The sequence below is a fragment of the Lipotes vexillifer genome, unplaced genomic scaffold (assembly GCF_000442215.2).
Source record: "Lipotes vexillifer unplaced genomic scaffold, Lipotes_vexillifer_v1.1 scaffold71, whole genome shotgun sequence".
NCBI classification, from domain to species: Eukaryota; Metazoa; Chordata; class Mammalia; order Artiodactyla; family Lipotidae; genus Lipotes; species Lipotes vexillifer.
In genome coordinates, this window is record NW_006793703.1 from 7,890,282 (window position 1) to 7,906,911 (window position 16,630).

The 16,630-nt window shown below is 58.4% G+C and overlaps 2 protein-coding genes and 1 non-coding gene across 3 annotated transcripts in view; 1 reads left to right on the forward strand and 2 right to left on the reverse strand.

The window, feature by feature from the left end:
• Positions 1–7,698, forward strand: part of EPHB6 (EPH receptor B6) — an 8,028-nt gene extending 330 nt beyond the window's left edge. The window contains exons 2-16 of the mRNA XM_007466637.1: positions 277–341; positions 557–1,310; positions 1,971–2,126; positions 2,486–2,824; positions 2,919–3,043; positions 3,228–3,390; positions 3,613–3,727; positions 3,970–4,022; positions 4,165–4,284; positions 4,406–4,653; positions 4,904–5,077; positions 5,552–5,701; positions 5,911–6,119; positions 7,329–7,484; positions 7,590–7,698. Of these exons, the coding sequence (XP_007466699.1) occupies positions 277–341; positions 557–1,310; positions 1,971–2,126; positions 2,486–2,824; positions 2,919–3,043; positions 3,228–3,390; positions 3,613–3,727; positions 3,970–4,022; positions 4,165–4,284; positions 4,406–4,653; positions 4,904–5,077; positions 5,552–5,701; positions 5,911–6,119; positions 7,329–7,484; positions 7,590–7,698 (2,936 nt within the window). The remainder of the gene's footprint in view (positions 1–276; positions 342–556; positions 1,311–1,970; positions 2,127–2,485; positions 2,825–2,918; positions 3,044–3,227; positions 3,391–3,612; positions 3,728–3,969; positions 4,023–4,164; positions 4,285–4,405; positions 4,654–4,903; positions 5,078–5,551; positions 5,702–5,910; positions 6,120–7,328; positions 7,485–7,589) is intronic.
• Positions 7,699–8,248: 550 nt separating this feature from the next.
• The window catches only part of TRPV6 (transient receptor potential cation channel subfamily V member 6), a 14,932-nt gene continuing 6,550 nt past the window's right edge, over positions 8,249–16,630 (reverse strand). Inside the window, exons 2-15 of the mRNA XM_007466638.1 lie at positions 14,630–14,727; positions 14,343–14,465; positions 13,831–13,968; positions 13,441–13,539; positions 13,120–13,295; positions 12,486–12,632; positions 12,162–12,374; positions 11,768–11,854; positions 11,590–11,666; positions 11,175–11,340; positions 10,745–10,811; positions 10,120–10,388; positions 8,968–9,074; positions 8,249–8,664 (exon numbers count right to left, since the gene is read on the reverse strand). Of these exons, the coding sequence (XP_007466700.1) occupies positions 8,394–8,664; positions 8,968–9,074; positions 10,120–10,388; positions 10,745–10,811; positions 11,175–11,340; positions 11,590–11,666; positions 11,768–11,854; positions 12,162–12,374; positions 12,486–12,632; positions 13,120–13,295; positions 13,441–13,539; positions 13,831–13,968; positions 14,343–14,465; positions 14,630–14,727 (2,038 nt within the window). The 3' untranslated portion in view covers positions 8,249–8,393. The remainder of the gene's footprint in view (positions 8,665–8,967; positions 9,075–10,119; positions 10,389–10,744; positions 10,812–11,174; positions 11,341–11,589; positions 11,667–11,767; positions 11,855–12,161; positions 12,375–12,485; positions 12,633–13,119; positions 13,296–13,440; positions 13,540–13,830; positions 13,969–14,342; positions 14,466–14,629; positions 14,728–16,630) is intronic.
• Positions 15,326–15,398, reverse strand: TRNAG-CCC (transfer RNA glycine (anticodon CCC)). The gene has a single exon. It is a non-coding gene; the product is annotated as a tRNA-Gly (tRNA).

The following is a 16,630-nucleotide window of genomic DNA, read 5'->3' on the forward strand; positions in this document are numbered from 1 at the left end:
AGGGGGGGGGGGGAGACGGGAGAACCCCCCACCTGCCAGGGGAGAGCCAGCACTGATGGGAAGTGGGAAAGATTCAGAAAAGGCAGGAAAGGGTGAAGACATCTGAAGGGGGAAGGGAAGGGGGAGGGTTTCAGAGAAAGGCTCCCGACAGACAGCTGTGCTCCTTAGCGAATTCAAGGAACCGGGCAGTTCTCTTTTTCCTAATGGGAATGGGGTGGGGTGAGACCTGCTGGCTGAAGGCCTGCTAACTGCGTGCCCCTCCTTATCACTGGGCAGAGGTATTGCTGGACACCACTGGAGAGACATCTGAGATTGGCTGGCTCACCTACCCACCAGGTGGGGTGAGTGTCACACTTTCATTCTGAACCCAATGCCCCGCCGCCCACCCCGCTAGCGTGTTGACAAGATGCCTGTCCGCCAGAGGAGCAGGACTTCCGGGTATCCTCAGCTGCTTTGCATGTCATTAATGCTAAGTTTCACCTGGAGGGATATGCCCCCGCCTCCCTGCACCTTTCCAGCCTGGAGCAGCTAATGCCCTCTGTGGTCCTCCCTGCAGTGGGACGAAGTGAGTGTTCTGGACGACCAGCAACGCCTGACTCGGACCTTCGAGGCATGCCACGTGGCCGGGGCCCCTCCCGGCCCCGGGCAGGACAACTGGCTGCAGACACACTTTGTGGACCGGCGAGGGGCCCAGAGAGCGCACATCCGGCTGCACTTCTCCGTGCGGGCCTGCTCCAGCCTGGGCGTGGCGGGGGGCACCTGCCGGGAGACCTTCACGCTTTACTACCGCCAGGCCGAGGAGCCCGACGGCTCCGACAGCATCTCCTCCTGGCACCTCAAACGCTGGACCAAGGTGGACACGATCGCGGCGGATGAGAGTTTCCCCGCCTCCTCAGCGGGGGCGGTGGGCCCGCGCGGGGCGGGGCAGCGGGCGGGGCTACAGCTGAACGTCAAGGAGCGGAGCTTCGGGCCCTTGACCCAGCGCGGCTTCTACGTGGCCTTCCAGGACACCGGGGCCTGCCTGGCCCTCGTGGCGGTCAAGCTCTTCTCCTACGCCTGCCCCTCCGTGCTCCGCGCCTTCGCCACCTTTCCTGAGACGCAGGCCAGTGGGGCCGGGGGGGCCTCCCTGGTGGCGGCCGTGGGCACCTGTGTGGCGCACGCAGAGCCCGAGGAGGATGGAGGAGGGGGCCAGGCAGGAGGCAGCCCTCCCAGGCTGCACTGTAACGGGGAGGGCAAGTGGATGGTAGCCGTTGGGGGCTGCCGCTGCCAGCCCGGACACGAGCCTGCTCGCGGAGACAAGGCCTGCCAAGGTGAGGCCCCGCTCCTTTGCACTTGCCCCCCACCTTTGGGATCCTCTCCTGAACGAGCCCACACTTCATTTTGTCCCCAGAAGGTCAGGAATAAGTTATTTTAGGAAAGGACGCCTGTTTTCTCCAGATTTATTTCCTAAAGCGCACGGCCTTGCTCTCAGCAACTCATCTGAAACTTCTAGAACCTTTCACAGCGATTGCTGGGGATCCTAGGGCTGCAGGCCTAAGAAGGGATGGAGATGAAAGGACTTAATCTCCTAGGCTGTCTTGGAATGGGGTCCTTTGTCCGCATTTGCCATCTAGCTGGGGGTGGTTCACCCCGGGGCCAGGTGACCAGGAGGCAGGTAGAAGGCCGTGGATACAGCTGTAAAGAATGATCCTGCGGCAGAGGGAGGATATGCAGTCGAGCCAGGCGGCTACATCTGGTGCTTGCTCTGCTGTAGCCCCTACCACACCTCACTTTTTCCGTCAATGGAAATGTAATTCTGTGCCAGCAAAATGGCAGAAGTAATGTCTGGCTGAGGGAGGGAGAGAGGGGAGAGAGGGGTGACGAGGAGATAGATCTCAGAAGGCTGGGAGGATGGCTGTGTGCAGGTGTGGGGGGCTCAGGAGGGGATGGACAGGGGGGGCCTGAGGCCTCTACCCTCCTCTGCCCCTCAGCCTGCCCCAGGGGGTCCTACAAGGCCTCGGCTGGGAATTCCCCCTGCTCACCGTGCCCTGCCCGCAGCCTCGCCCCTGACCCTGCGGCCCCTGCGTGCCCCTGCCTGGAGGGCTTCTACCGGGCCAGCTCCGACCCCCCAGAGGCCCCCTGCACTGGTGAGTTCCCCCCGCAACCCCGGCCCCAGGGACGGGCGTGGGACGGGAGTGGGACCAGGAGAGGGAGAGCCTGGAGGGCAACACGGGGCAGCTGGTTGAGCCTGGAGGGCAACACGGGGCAGCTGGTTTGCATTTGCAGTGACTTCTTTCTCCTGTGTCCTTGCTTTTCTTCCCCGCCTCCTTCCCCCACCTGACCCACCTCCTTCCTCTCTCGCCCCGCCTGCCTTCTCCGCTTTCCCCTGCTTTCTGTCTTCTCCCTCCGGGCCGCCCTCCCTCCCCTGCCCTCCCCTGCCCTTCCCCAATCACCCCCGCCCTCGACTCCCGTCTTCGGGGCCCTTCCCTGCCCACACCCTCCCCAGCGACCCCGTCGGCCCCTCAGGAGCTGTGGTTTGAGGTGCAGGGCTCTGCGCTCATGCTGCACTGGCGCCTGCCTCAGGAGCTGGGGGGACGCGGGGACCTGCTCTTCAATGTCGTGTGCAAGGAGTGTGGAGCGGGCGGCAAGGGCGCTTGTCGCCGCTGCCCGGATGAGGTGCATTTCGACCCCCGCCAGAGGGGCCTGACTGAGAGCCGCGTGCTCGTTGGGGGGCTCCGGGCACACGTGCCCTACATCTTGGAGGTGCAGGCCGTCAATGGGGTGTCGGAGCTCAGCCCCGACCCTCCCCAGGCTGCAGCCATCAATGTCAGCACCAGCCACGCAGGTGAGCCTTGCCTTCCCCTAAGCTGCCAGTCACCTCCTTAGAACCCTCTCCCGCTCTCCCGCCCCTGGAGGCCTCCGCTAACCCCCCACTCCAGTTCCCTCCGCAGTCCCTGCTGTGCACCAGGTGAGCCGGGCCTCCAGCAGCATCACCGTGTCCTGGCCACAGCCCGACCAGACCAACGGGAATATCCTGGACTATCAGCTCCGCTACTATGACCAGGTGGGGAGCAGAGGGGCGCCCGGCGGGGATGGTGAGAGCCGGAAGTGCTCCGCAGCGGGGCTGGAGGTGGGGAGACAGGGGAGGCGCCTCGGAGCCCTTCCGCAGGGGCTGTGAGGGGTGTGGGCAGGAGCAGGGGGCGAGGGGCCCCCACAGCTGGCAGGGAGTGAGCGGCTGTCACCCCCAGGCAGAAGATGAATCCCACTCCTTCACCCTGACCAGCGAGACCAACACGGCCACCGTGACCCAGCTGAGCCCCGGCCACATCTATGGCTTCCAGGTGCGGGCACGGACGGCCGCAGGCCACGGCCCATACGGGGGCAAGGTCTACTTCCAGACGCTGCCTCAAGGTGAGAGGAGGCCTGGACGGGGCGGGGGCGGCCCAAGGCATCGTGAGGAGGGGTCCAGGAACCATCCAGGCCTTGAACCTTCACCCCAAATCCTCCAGGCCGGGAGAGTGGCTGCCCACCAACCTTCGGGGCTGTGGGGAGACGGGGTGTGGGGAAGTGGGTGCTTGCGGGGCGGTGTGTGAGATCTTCCACACCTGTGACTCTGGGTGGCTGGTTCTCCAGGTGAGCTGTCCGCCCAGCTTCCCGAGAGACTCTCCTTGGTGGTTGGGTCCATCCTGGGGGCGCTGGCCTTCCTTCTGTTGGCGGCCATCACCGTGCTGGCTCTCGTCTTCCAGAGGTGAGTCTCTCCCCGCCATGCCCCAGCACCATACTCTCCAAAGCTCGGTCCCAAGCCCTGATGGCCCCGAGGTTCCCTGCAGAAGTGCCCACGAGTGTCCTCCGCCACCACCCAGCCCCCGCCCGCCCTTGGGCCCGGCTCCTTCGAGCCACTGATCCCTGGCAGGACCTTGGCCTTCGTGGGCAGACTGGGGAGGAAATGGGAGAGGGAGTGTGATCGCAGGACTCTGGTTTGTCCCCCAGGAAGCGGCGTGGAACTGGCTACATGGAGCAGCTGCAGCAGTACAGCAGCCCAGGTGTGGGTGTGGCTGGGATGGGATGGGGGCCGGGAGGGCACCAGGCAAGGCTGGGCCCCCCGGGATTGAGGGCAGCTCCTGGGCACCGTCTTCGGCAGTGAGACGCCTACACACCTCCTTATAATGGACCCCGTGTCTGCAGGGCTCGGGGTAAAGTACTATGTCGACCCCTCCACCTACGAGGACCCCGGCCGGGCCGTCCGAGAATTCGCCCGGGAGGTCGATCCCACATACATGAAGATCGAGGAGGTCATCGGAGCAGGTATGGCAGAGGCAGAGGGAGGGCACGGAAGGGGTCCCAGCAGGGTCCCTCCTAAACAGGGCAGGACACTGAGTCCTTCCTGGAGAACCCCTCCCCCCCCCGCCTATGCCTGCTCTCCTAGGCTCCTTCGGGGAGGTGCGCCGGGGCCGCCTGCAGCCCCGGGGACGGCGGGAGCAGGCCGTGGCCATCCAGGCCCTGTGGAGCGGAGGCGCCGAGAGCCTGCAGACGGCCTTTCTAGGCCAGGCCGCAGTGCTGGGCCAGTTTCAGCACCCCAACATCCTGCGGCTGGAGGGCGTGGTCACCAAGAGCCGGCCCCTCATGGTGGTGACGGAGCTCATGGAGCTGGGCCCCCTGGACAGCTTCCTGAGGGTCAGTCAGGCTGGTGGCAAGGTGTGGGGGGCGGCTCGGGCCGGGAAGGTGGGCAGTTCTCACCTGTCCCGGAGGCAGAGCCCTGTCTATCTATGCCTTTGCTCCCTGCTGCCCCACCTCCAGGGTCTCCGTCCTTCATTCCCAGGCCGTTCGCTGATCCCCAGGTCCCTTTGCCTTTTGGTGCCAGTGTCTCTGCGTGATGTGCCACGGTCCCCCACCCCTTGGCTGACCTCTGCCCCCCATCCCTCAGCAGCGCGAGGGCCAGTTCAGCAGCCTGCAGCTGGTGGCCATGCAGCGGGGCGTGGCCGCCGCCATGCACTACCTGTCCAGCTTCGCCTTCGTCCACCGTGCACTCTCTGCCCACAGTGTGCTGGTGAACAGCCATCTAGTGTGCAAAGTGGCTCGTCTTGGCCACAGTCCTCAGGTGAGAGCACAGCCTTGGGGCCCCGCATCCCTCAGGGGGTGCCGGAGGCTGAGCTAGAGCTGGGGCGGTGGATGCCTCAGGTGGTGTATCTTAGTGTCTGAAGGGGCAGAGCTCACCTGTGGGATGGGGGGATTTCAGGGACTGAGGACACTGGGGAAGCAAGGGGATGGGGAGGGTGGGAGTCCTAGAACCACCTCCTGCCCTTCCCTAATGCTGACTAGCGTCAGAGCCGCTGGGTACAAGTCGTGAACACGCCACCCTCAAGCTCTGTGACTTTGCACAAGTTTGTACTTCTCGATGCCTCAGCCTTTGCATCTGCAAAATGGAGAGAACGGCATCTGCGCTACAGGGTCGTTAACGGGATTAAATGAGAGGCTTGATGTGAAACGACGCACATCTGAGCACGTAGTAGTTGATCAATAACTAGGACCTGCTCTGCTTATTGCTGTTGTTACTTTCAACCCCACCCCTCAGGGCCCAAGTTGTATGCTTCGCTGGGCAGCCCCAGAGGTCATTGCACACGGGAAACATACAACATCCAGTGACGTCTGGAGCTTTGGGATAGTGATGTGGGAAGTGATGAGTTACGGAGAACGGCCCTACTGGGACATGTGTGACCAGGAGGTGAGCTCTTGACCTAGACACTGCCGATTCCCCACCACTATCCCTCCAGCCCACCAGCCTTCACAGACTCACACGTTCGAAGCCCTCCGTTCGTGGCTCTCATTTTCCATATCTTTTAAGTTCCTTCCCAACCTCACGGTAACCTGACAATACATTTCTTTCCACTAGCAATAGCCTGCAAGCACCATGTGCTTTCTCTGACCCCCCAGGTACTAAATGCAATAGAGCAGGAGTTCCGGCTGCCCCCGCCTCCAGGCTGTCCGCCTGGACTACACCTGCTTATGCTGGACACTTGGCAGAAGGATCGTACCCAGCGACCTCACTTTGACCAGCTGGTGGCTGCGTTTGACAGGATGATCCGCAAGCCAGACACTCTGCAGGGAGCAGAGTACTCCGGCGGCGGGAGCCCCAGGGACAGGTCTGGAGCTTGGGGCTAAAGCCTGGGAAAGCCAGGGAGGGATGGGGCAAACCAAAAAGAAAACTGGGGCTTCCCTGGTGGCGCAGTGCTTGAGAGTCCGCCTGCCGATGCAGGAGACGCGGGTTCGTGCCCCGTTTCGGGAAGATCCCACATGCCGCGGAGCGGCTGGGCCCGTGAGCCATGGCCGCTGAGCCTGCGCGTCCGGAGCCTGTGCTCCGCAAATGGGAGAGGCCACGACAGTGAGAGGCCCGCATAACGCAAGGAAAAAAAAAAAAATGCTTTGGAGATCCCATTTCCCACTAAAATGAACCAAAATTCCAAAGAGAAATGGCTGATTCCAAGTGTGGTGTAGGAAACGTAACAAGATGACCTTGTACTGTCTTTGTCATACAGAAAGCAAACATTAGCTATCAAAGACCTCTAGGCTTATATCAAAAAGACCCAGGAGATAACTTAAATAGACTCATACTGGCCAAAGGTGAAACATATCATTAAGGATTACAACTGCAAATATGTTGAAATCCATGATTTTATAATAATTCAAAAACAAAACACTGCATTAGCCACCTTTAGAAGATGCTTAGTAATCAACTCATTATTTTGAAAACTGGTAAATTAAGGAATCAAGCATTTATCCTTCCTTTTCCTATATAGATGGAACTTCAAGACAACCAGCTAGTTGATAAGGAGAAGTTTTTCTTTGTAGAAGTATTCCAGTTGATGAATGAAGAAGAATGATAGAATTTATATATCATTGTTTTACAACTTGAATGAATTACTAGATCTAGGCAGTGATCTTCAGTGGTTACTAATATCACAAAAAGAAAAATACAGTTCCTGAGGGAGGTGCACACTACTACCTGTGAAGTGGTCTTATAAAAAAATTGAACCTGAATGTGATTAAACCTCTAAATCAAACTACCATCTCAGGATATACAGGGGAGAAATTGCAAGGGGAAAAAAAAGTGAGATGTAAAGAGATTTTACGTATTAAAAGATACTTAAGGGACATATTACCCAATTGCAATGTGCGGACATTCTTGGAGCCTAATTAGAACAAATAAAAACTTTTTGAGTCAGGGAAATTTTATTATGGAGTGGATATTTGCTATTAAAGAATTATTAAAATTTTAGGCATGATATTGGTTTTGTGGGTTTTTAAAAAAAATAATCATTTTTAAAAAGAGGTACTATAGAAATATTTATCAGACCTTCCCAGGCCCTTCTGAACCCCGTGGCCCTGGACTTTCCCTCTCTGGACTCCCCCCAGGCCTGGCTCTCGGCCATCGGCCTGGAGTGCTACCAGGACAGCTTCTCCCAGTCTGGCCTCCACACCTTCAGAGACGTGGCTCAGCTCAGCCTGGAGTAAGCAGGGAGAGGTGGGGGAGGGGAGCCCAGGCCCCAGGGCAGGGGTCGCGCCTGGGATCTTGGAGACACTGGCCCCGGTTTAATCCACTCCTTCCCCACCAGAGACCTGCCAACCCTGGGCATCACCCTGGCCGGCCACCAGAAGAAGCTGCTACACCACATCCAGCTCCTGAAGCAGCACCTGAGGCCGCCGGGCTCCGTGGAGGTCTGAGCCCCGGGCAGAGAGCTGTGAACTGACAGTGCCCGTGACCCGGTCCTGGACGCAGGTCCAAGGAGGCCGTGGGAGATGTGAGCCCGTCTCCACCTTGGCCACCGTGAGAAGCGCCCGCCCGCCACGCTAAACCCGAGCCTGGGGACGCCTCACTCCCTGGTCCTCTGCCCCTCCACCGCCCTCCCCCACATTAAAGGGAAAGAAGGGATTTTGCAAGTTGGAGGTGTGGTGAGGCCTCGTTCTGCAGGGAAGGGGTGGGAAGGCCTTGGAGCAGAGAGCCAGGGCCGGGAAGACCACACTGCAGCGAAGGGTGCACAAGGACAGCAGGAAGGACTTTATTGGAAGGTAGGAGGTGGCTTCCCCCCAAGGTGGTCCCCATCCCCTCATTACACCTTTCCCCAGCCTCCTCTGCTGTCTGCAGCTGTGACACCGGGGTGGAGACCGGTGCCCGCGAGGCAGCAAGCCTTTCTTAAAGTGCTTGGCTCAGACAGTGCAGCCGCCAGGGCGGGTGAAGCTGGGTCCTTATTCGCGCTGCGTGAAGCTGGGTCCTTATTCGCGCTGGGCCCTGTGCTTACCGTGAGGCGTGGGCCTGCTCCTTGGTTTCCCTTTATCGTGTTCTACCCTCTGGACCTGGCAGATGAGAGGTCTAGGCTTTGCTTCTTGATGCTGCCGGGAGCCAGTGTGGGCGGAGGCACTCAGATCTGGTACTCCCAACCCTGCCCGTCCTCCAGAGCCCTGGTCACCGTCCCCCTCTGCTCTCTCCTCCGGGTCGCTTCCCGCAGCCTCTCCCAGTTCGTGCTGCTGCGGGAAGTACTTCGAGACACCGAGGGGGCAGGAGGGGACGGGTGGGGGCCGAAGGGGCCGCCCAGCCCCCGTCCTTCCACGTCATCTTCGGAGCCTGGGTTGCAGAAGGCCTGCGCGCAGCGCCGGACGCGCTGCCGGTTGAGATCCTGTCTGTCTTCCACCCTGGGGGGAAGGGGGAGTTGATGGAGAGGCTCACCTTGGACCAGCCCTTGTCTCCTGGCCCCGCCCAACCCTACTGCTGGTGCCCTTTTCCCTTGTCTGCAGCCCGAGTGGGCACAGGGGTTGCCAGGCCTCGGGAAGCAGCAGAGTCGAGTCCAGCAGCTCTGGGGATGCTTTCAGGGCCCAGGAACCTAGCAGGCCCCCTTCTCCCAGCGAGGCCTGAAGCCTAGAGGGCACACAGGCCTGCACAGGGCCCCTGGGGGCAGGAGGTTGAGCAGAGGGACGCCAGCTGCCGCTGTCACTCACCGCAGGAACCAACGGTCCCCCAGCCCGAACTTGCGCCCGCAGATCCCGGAGCGAGGCCACAGGCAGCGAGGCAGCTTCTTTTCCAGCATCACTGTGGTGGCCACGACCTGCGTGTGGGGACAGAAGACGATGAAATCAGAGGCTGGGTGCGGACCAGGAGGGGAGAGGACGCCAGGCAGAGGGACAACAGTTGAGCAACATCTGGGAAACTCATGGTTTCCCAGAGGTGACAACACCCCTGAGGTGGGGATGGCAGCGTCAGCTTTGTCAGCCCTCTTCTGCGGGAGAGAGTGGATGGGCCTTGAGCCCTACAGCACTTGACCCGTGACCTGACATCCAGGCCAGGCTGATCCTGCAGCAGGTGGGGACACCTTGCTCCAAGGAGACAGGAAGGAGGGCAGAGCAAAGAGAAGGGGTCCACAGGGCTACAGAATATTCTGACCCTACAGATGTAAAGGCCACTTAGAAACACAAACATCCTGCAGAGAAATCTCATGTCAATACATTGGCATGGAAAAAAACATTTTCATCAGCAAACCCTGTTTAGCCAGCGTAGGGTTTTTTTTTTTAACTCCATTTTCTACACGACACAGTTAGGTGCCATCCAGTTTGAGGGATTTCCATTCACTTTGCTGAAATTATTTCTGTTGAGATAAATTATTTTGTATTTTTAAATGATGATTTGATCCAATTCGTTCTTTTGTCCCCATCACAATTATCTGACTGAAGATAGTTTCTGCCATATAGGGAGTTTGTGTGGCATTACTTTTAACAGGTCCAATTTTTCTGGGTCAGATTTTGAAGACTTAACTATTGCCAGAAAGATGTGATACTCCAGCTTTTTTATTCAGTAACAAAATTTACTGAATGCTGTTGTAGCCACTACTAAGCGTCATTTCTTGTTGATGATTCTCGAAAAGACAGATTAGACTTTTTTGAGAAAACTGTGAGGAATTCTTTTCAGCTATTCCAGTATTGCTCAGTCGTATTGCTAATCCAGTTCTGTACACTTTGCATAATCTTCTGTACTGTGCGCTAACCGTCCAAACCTATGTTGGGGGTCAGAATATCCGGCCTCTCTGAGTTTGGCCCCGTCCTTGGCAGGAAGGGAATGACTTGCACTAACCCTCCCAGCCACCAGGGGGCGCTCACCTGGGCCCTCCAGAGCTCGTCCCGCTCGTGGGCCACGCGCCAGTGAGTGTCACCCATCATAGCGATGAGGAGGTTGAGCATGAGAAGAGCGGCAATGATGGCGAAGGCAGCATAGGTGACGCCGTACATGAAGGGCAGGTCCACGGCGTAGTTGGCAGGGCCGTCGATGATGGTGAGGAACAGCTCGAAGGTGCTGAACAGCGCCATGGGGTAACTGTAGAAATGGCCCAGCTCGTTAGGGTCCTCTGTCTGGAAGATGATAAAGAAGGCTGCTCCGCCCCAGGGGGTGAGAGTTACATGTGAATAAACCGCAGCCAGCTCTTTGCTGCCCATTTCAGCGCTGCTTTGCCTTCCTCTCCACCACCACCATCCCAGCCCCGCCTCACTCTGCACTTGGGGTGCTTTCATTCCCTTGGTTTCCATATGGCTCACCCTCCTGATCCCAAGAGCCACCGCCCCCTAACACTCCCCAGGGACAGCCCATCCTTACATCCTACTGCCTCCTCTTACCTCTGCCTGCCTTCCCACCTCCGCCCCCACCCCCCCACCCCCGCCAAGTTTACCGAGAGGTATTCTGTGCTATCTAGTTTCCTCCAGCCCAGGGCCCCCATCTGAGGCGATGTACCTGAGGCAAAGCCCAGGATGACCACAGCCATCAGCCAGCAGAATCTCATCAGATCGCCAAAAATCATCTAGACAGAGGGGAGGGGAGGGAGGACAGCTGCACATCAATCCCTTGAGCAAATGCCCCTTCCAGCCTCTAAGAGGTCTAACCCTGAGACGTCTCACAGCTCCACCCCTCTCCCGTGGGGTTGGCAAACTGGCCTGCTGGCCAAATCTACCTGGTCAGTTTCGGTTGGCCCTTGAACAAGAATTTTACGTGTTTAAAGGACTGAGAAAAATTTAAAAGGAGGAAGAGAAAGAAGGAGAAGAAAATCAAACCGACCATATGTGGCTCTCCGAGCCTGGGACCTCTGTTAGGTGACCCTTCGCAGAAGTGTTTGCAGCCCCTGCTCTAGGACCTTTCTCTAGGAAGCTCGGGGGGCGGCACGGACCTTCTGAATCATGACGGTGAAGGGGCCCAGCATCTGGAATCCTCTGGCAAAGTACATGACGTTGCACCAGCCCAGCACCAGGGCGAAAGACATGGGCACCACCTCCCCGTTGGTGTTGGTGAGCCTCATCACCATGGTCACCAGCACCATGCAGGCGTAGGTGATGCTGGGGGGGAGAGCAGGGAGGGGGTGATGAGAGGGAGACTGGGATGATCCTGGGGGTCCAAGAGCAAGGGGGTGATGGAAATGGTGCCCACACACTCAGGTTCAATCTCTGTAAGCTCGATACACAGGGTCTCACACACACATCAGAGAGGGGCCTCTGGAACGGGCGTTCTCCAGAGGTCAGGGATCCGGGGAGTACAACTCGAGCCTTGGTGAGGAAAGGGATGGGGGTGAGGGGAAGGAGGCTCACAAGAGCACGTGGAACGGTCCTCCAAGGATGGTCTGTCCAAAGAAGCGAGTGACCCCCACGCGGAAGATGTCTGGAATCTGGAGAGAGGCCAGGAAGACACAAAGGCCCTTGGAGACTGAGGCTGGGGCTGGATCCCCGCGGCAGACAGCCTCACCCCCAGATCCCGACCACACCACACCTCTATGAGCAGAATGATGACAGCTCCGAAGACGGACACCAGCTCCCCAACCAGTCGGAGGTGATCCTCGGGGGTCACATAGGCCTCCTGAGGGGAGAGACGTGGTCAGAGGACTCGGGGCTTCCCGGCCTGCTCCTGGGTACAAGTCAGCGTCCCTTGTCTAGGGTGACAAACCAGTCTCAGATTCTTTGTAACCTGTTAAGGTTGGCGCTCTCAAACTCTGCTCTTAGAGCATCGGTAATGTTTCTGTGTGCACGTAGTTTGAATTTGTGCCTGTGTATTTGAGACTTAAGCGAGGGAGAAACGTGGGTGATAAGACGGGAACGTGATTCACGGGGAAGCGAGGGCAGAGAGCTGGGTCCCGCCCGAAGCTCTGCTGCTCCCAGGGTGTCACCTGCAGTAGCTTCTGCTGTAGGAGGGTGTTGTCCCGGGGGCCAGTTTGGTTGTGGGTCCTGGGATTGAGGGGGCGATAGACACAGCACGTGGTAAAGCAGGCCAGGTACAGCAGGTATGTGGCAGCCAGCATACAGAAGTACGGCCACCCATATCTCTTCCACTTGACGTTCACCAGCTCCTTCACTGGCGTCTGGTCCAGGATCTGGCGAGCCTGCAGCAGAGCAAGAGGACAGCAAGCAGCGTGGAGAGCCTGACTCCCCTCCCCCGCTGCTCCCTACCCTGAAGACCACACCCCCTCCTCCCCCTTCCCTGTACCCCGCACCTCCCGCTTCTTGGAGGTGACGATAAGCTCCAGCAGGGACTGCTCCTCCCCTGAGGAGTCGATCTCCGTGAGGTCGTAGAGAGTGGAGGTCAGCGGCCCGCACGTCCACTGGATGTGCTTCCGCTTCTGCATCAGGTGCTGGAACATCTAAGGTTGGGGGTGCAGGAGCAAGCAAAGGGGACTGTCCCAGGGTGTGGCTGGGAAGCCTGCCCAGAGCACAGCACCCCTGAAAGGGGTGCTCGCCGTTTACTCAAAGACCACAGCCTTGCGGGCAAAAGACCCCCATCTTCATGCCAGCCTCCAAGTTCATCCTCTTTCCCCTGTAACTCCCTCTAGAGCTCGGAAACAAGAGGTGAGAGGATGCAGGGCGGCTGCTTGTGGGCTGAAAGGACAAGAGGACGTGGGCATTTCAGACACTCCAGGGCGGGATCTAGACCCCGTAAGTCCCCAACAACTCAGGGGAGAGAAAGTGGGCAAGAAAGAGAGACAGGGGCTGCGGAGGAAATTCCAACTGAAGCTGAAAACGGGACCTCAGCATCGGGGATAACTGGTGACATCTATTTCCTCAAAGGGCCAGAAACGGAAGATGAACGTCATGAGAAGGACACGGGGGGACTGGGGGCGGGTCCCTCACCGTGGTGTTGCCCTCCACTCCAGCCAGCTTGAAGGGGGTGAGGCCCTGGTGATTGGGCACGAGGTCCAGGGACTGCAGGTGGTCCCCGCGCCCGTCGTAGGACAGCAGCAGGTTGTACATCTGGCAGGCAAAGGTTTTGCTGGGCTGGAGGACGAGGATGTGCAACACTGTGTTTCCTGGGGGAGGACACGGGCTGTCACGTGGCCACTGGGACTAGAGTCCCTGATGCTCCCCATGCCCCCGCCCCCTGACCCGGGTGGACCTGAGGGCTGTCCCGGCCCCTCCTCTGCAACCCAGCTCCCCCTCCAGCCCGGCTCTCACCCAGGGAGTCCTGGGCCCGGATGTCAGCGCCGTGCTCAATGAGCAGCCTCACGGTCTCCTCGCTGCCCATGCAGGCCGCAAAGGACAAAGGGTGCTCCCCTGGGGGTGCAGAGGGCCCCGTGGCTTGAGGGTGCAGGCTGGGATGGGCAGTCTCTCCAGGGGACTGCCTCTCCCTCCCCACATCTCAGCTCTGGGCCTGGGGACGCTTGTCAGCAGAACCAGAGGCGGGGACGGTGCAGAGGGGGGGCCCTGCGTCGGGGGTTGGTTCTGGCCTTCAGCCTTAGGAGGGCGGACCCCTCCCAGCTTGCCCCGGAGTGGAGCCCCCTCAGCCTGCCCTCCCTTTGCTCTTGGCCCCGTCCCCACCCCCCCAGCCCTGGCCCTGGCTCTCACCAAAGTAGACGAGGTTGTGGGGACTGAGGCAGAACGCTGAGCCTACCGCCCTTGCAGAGACACTGGCCCCGTGGGCGAGCAGGGCTTTCACCAAGTTCACGTTCTGGTTCATGATGGCCATGTGCAGTGCCGTCTGACCTGGACAAGAGAGCTCTTGTCATGGGGTCTGTCTCCAGGATCCTGCAGGGGTCCCTCCCATATCTCCACAGGGTCCTCTTCACCAGGGCAGCCTTTCGCGGGGAGGATGGGGTGGGGGTTTGCTGAGCCTGGCAGGGTTCCCAGGGGGTCCAGCTGCTGCCTGCCTCTTCCCACTCTAGGCCTTCCCATTTCAGGGGGTGGTGCTTGAATGAGCTGCACTGAGGATGCTGAGGAAGAAGGGACATGAAGAGGGGGGTAAAGAGGAGGGGGGCTCACGTTCCCTCTTGTTTTCCCCAAATTATCCACCACCAGGACTGCCCTGAAACAGTGAGCTGGTCGCTCCTCCCTCCAACCTGAGCCCCTTGGCCTCTCACCTTCATACAGCTCAGAGGTAATGGGCTCGTCGACCAGCTCCGGGGCGGCCTCCATCAGCACGATGGCGGCCTCCAGGTGGTCATAGAGGGCCGCCACGTGCAGTGCCGTCTCCCCCAGGGCTCCTGACGTTGACAGAAAGAGTCGCATGGCTTTGCTGGAGCAGGGGAATGGGGACTGGAGAGATTTGGGGGCCCACGGTAGAAGGTCCCGGGGCTGTACTGGCAGGAGGCTGGTGGAGGGCGAGCGCGTGCACAGGGCTGACCCGGGGCGGGGGGAGGCTCCGTACCTTTCTGGTGGACATCGCAGGCTTCATATTTGAGCAGCTTGCTGAGAGCCTGGATATCGTTCTCTTTGGCAGCTGTGAGGAGAGGAGACTCCCAGATCCTACGAGGGAGGGGGGCAGGTCCGCTTGTGGAGCCAGGTCTGGCATACCCCTCAGTGGCAACGAATTCCAAGGGTCCTCATCCAGAGAGGTGGGGCCGTTGGGGTGGGGGCGGAAAGCGCTGCCTGATCTCTCTTTCTCTGACCCGTTAGTTAACCCAAAGCAACTTTTTCCCCCTTTAGCTTGCGTGGGAGAATGTCAGGAACTGCTTTCCTTTCCCCTGGGTGCTGTGACCAGGGTGTGTGCGTGTGTGCGTGTGCGTGTGCGTGTGTGTGTGTGTGTGTGTGTGTGTGTGTGTGTGATCTGTGCACCTAGTGTATAGAGGGAGAAGTTTCAGTTAAAATACTCATTCACCTCCTGACCTATTGACCTCTGGAGGAACCCTATTTTAGCTTCACTCAAAGCCTTGAGATTACTCTCCAAGATAAGCCTTGTTTTCATGGACTAAGGGTACAAGGAATTCCTTCCTCATATTTGCGGAGAAGGCTGACACGTAGACGCTGGCGGATTTTCCTCCTGTTGCGTGATGCTCGCCTTTTTTTTTTTTTTTTTTTTTTATTTGGCTGAGCCAGGTCTTTAGTTGCAGCATGTAGGATCTAGTTCCCTGACCAGGGACCAAACCTGGACCCCCTGCATTGGGAGTGCAGAGTCTTAACCACTGGACCACCAGGGAAGGCCCGCACGAACCCGCGTCCCCTGCATCGGCAGGCGGACTCTCAACCACTGGATGCTCGCCTTTTTAGACCTCGGCAAAGCCCTTTGATTCTGGCACTTTCCTTCCTACAACAGCATATCTGGGGGTCGATCGAAAAGCAGCCGTGGGTCCTTTTTTCCCTTCTGGCCTCTACATCACATTACAGTCTCTCGCTCCTTCCTATCTGCTTCTCACTTGTTTTAGGCAAAGAATCATCTTCTTTGACTTTCCAGGCTTACACCTACAACGAACTAAAAAACCTTTTGTAATATCAAAACTTAGCCCAACTAAGACACACGGGGTCCCTTTTATTTAATTTTCTCTCCTGGCCCAGAACCACTTGGTCTTTCTACGGGAGTGAATGAAATAACGCTATTTATCCATAGATGGCCAGTTATGTGAACAGGAGCTCATACACCGAAGAACCCATAGTCGCAGGAAATCGACTCCACGAGCTGGGGGTGAGTGGGTGCTCAGGAGAGGAGGAAAGATCACGACACGTCCATCTCCCTGCATGCTGGCCCCAGCTCCCCGCATCAGGCCACGCAGGCAGCCACCTGCCAGTTCAACATCCCTCTCCGTTCAGTCCCTGCCTTCTCATTCCTCCTGATGCTCATTAATGCACGTCCTCATTCTCTAGGCCAGGATTAACAAAACATTCTCTTGCCCTACTCCCCTGTTTACCCCAATCCGTTCTTCTGGATGCCGCCGAGATACTCTCTCTAAACGGCAAATGCAAGCACAGTTCACAAAAGTCTGATGGGCCCTTAAACACCCAGGAGAAGAAACTCAGAAACCCTGTACAGCCTCTGTGCAACTCCTTTTCCGTGCTCTCTTCCTCTCATTGGCCTCCACCCAGCATTTCAGCCTCATCACCCCAGGGCACACCATCCTCCCCACTCCTGGGCTACAACTCAACTCTCCTTCCACCTGGACTCTAATCCCCCACCCCGCCCTAATCACTCTGTTCTGTGCTCGCGATGCCTGGGAATATGCCCAGCGTATGGCAGACACTCATTGCCACTATCTGTAGAAGGAGTGAATTGTAGCAATGCCAGAAGGTGGTTTGGCTTTACTGTCCTTCCTTATTATCTCCATCAGGCCACCCCCTAAGCCAACCTTAGGCAAACGTATAATCTAAGTAAAAAATAGTATGCTTGGTATGCGCACACAGCTGCAAAACAAGTTTGTTACACCTTCCACCCCCCCCC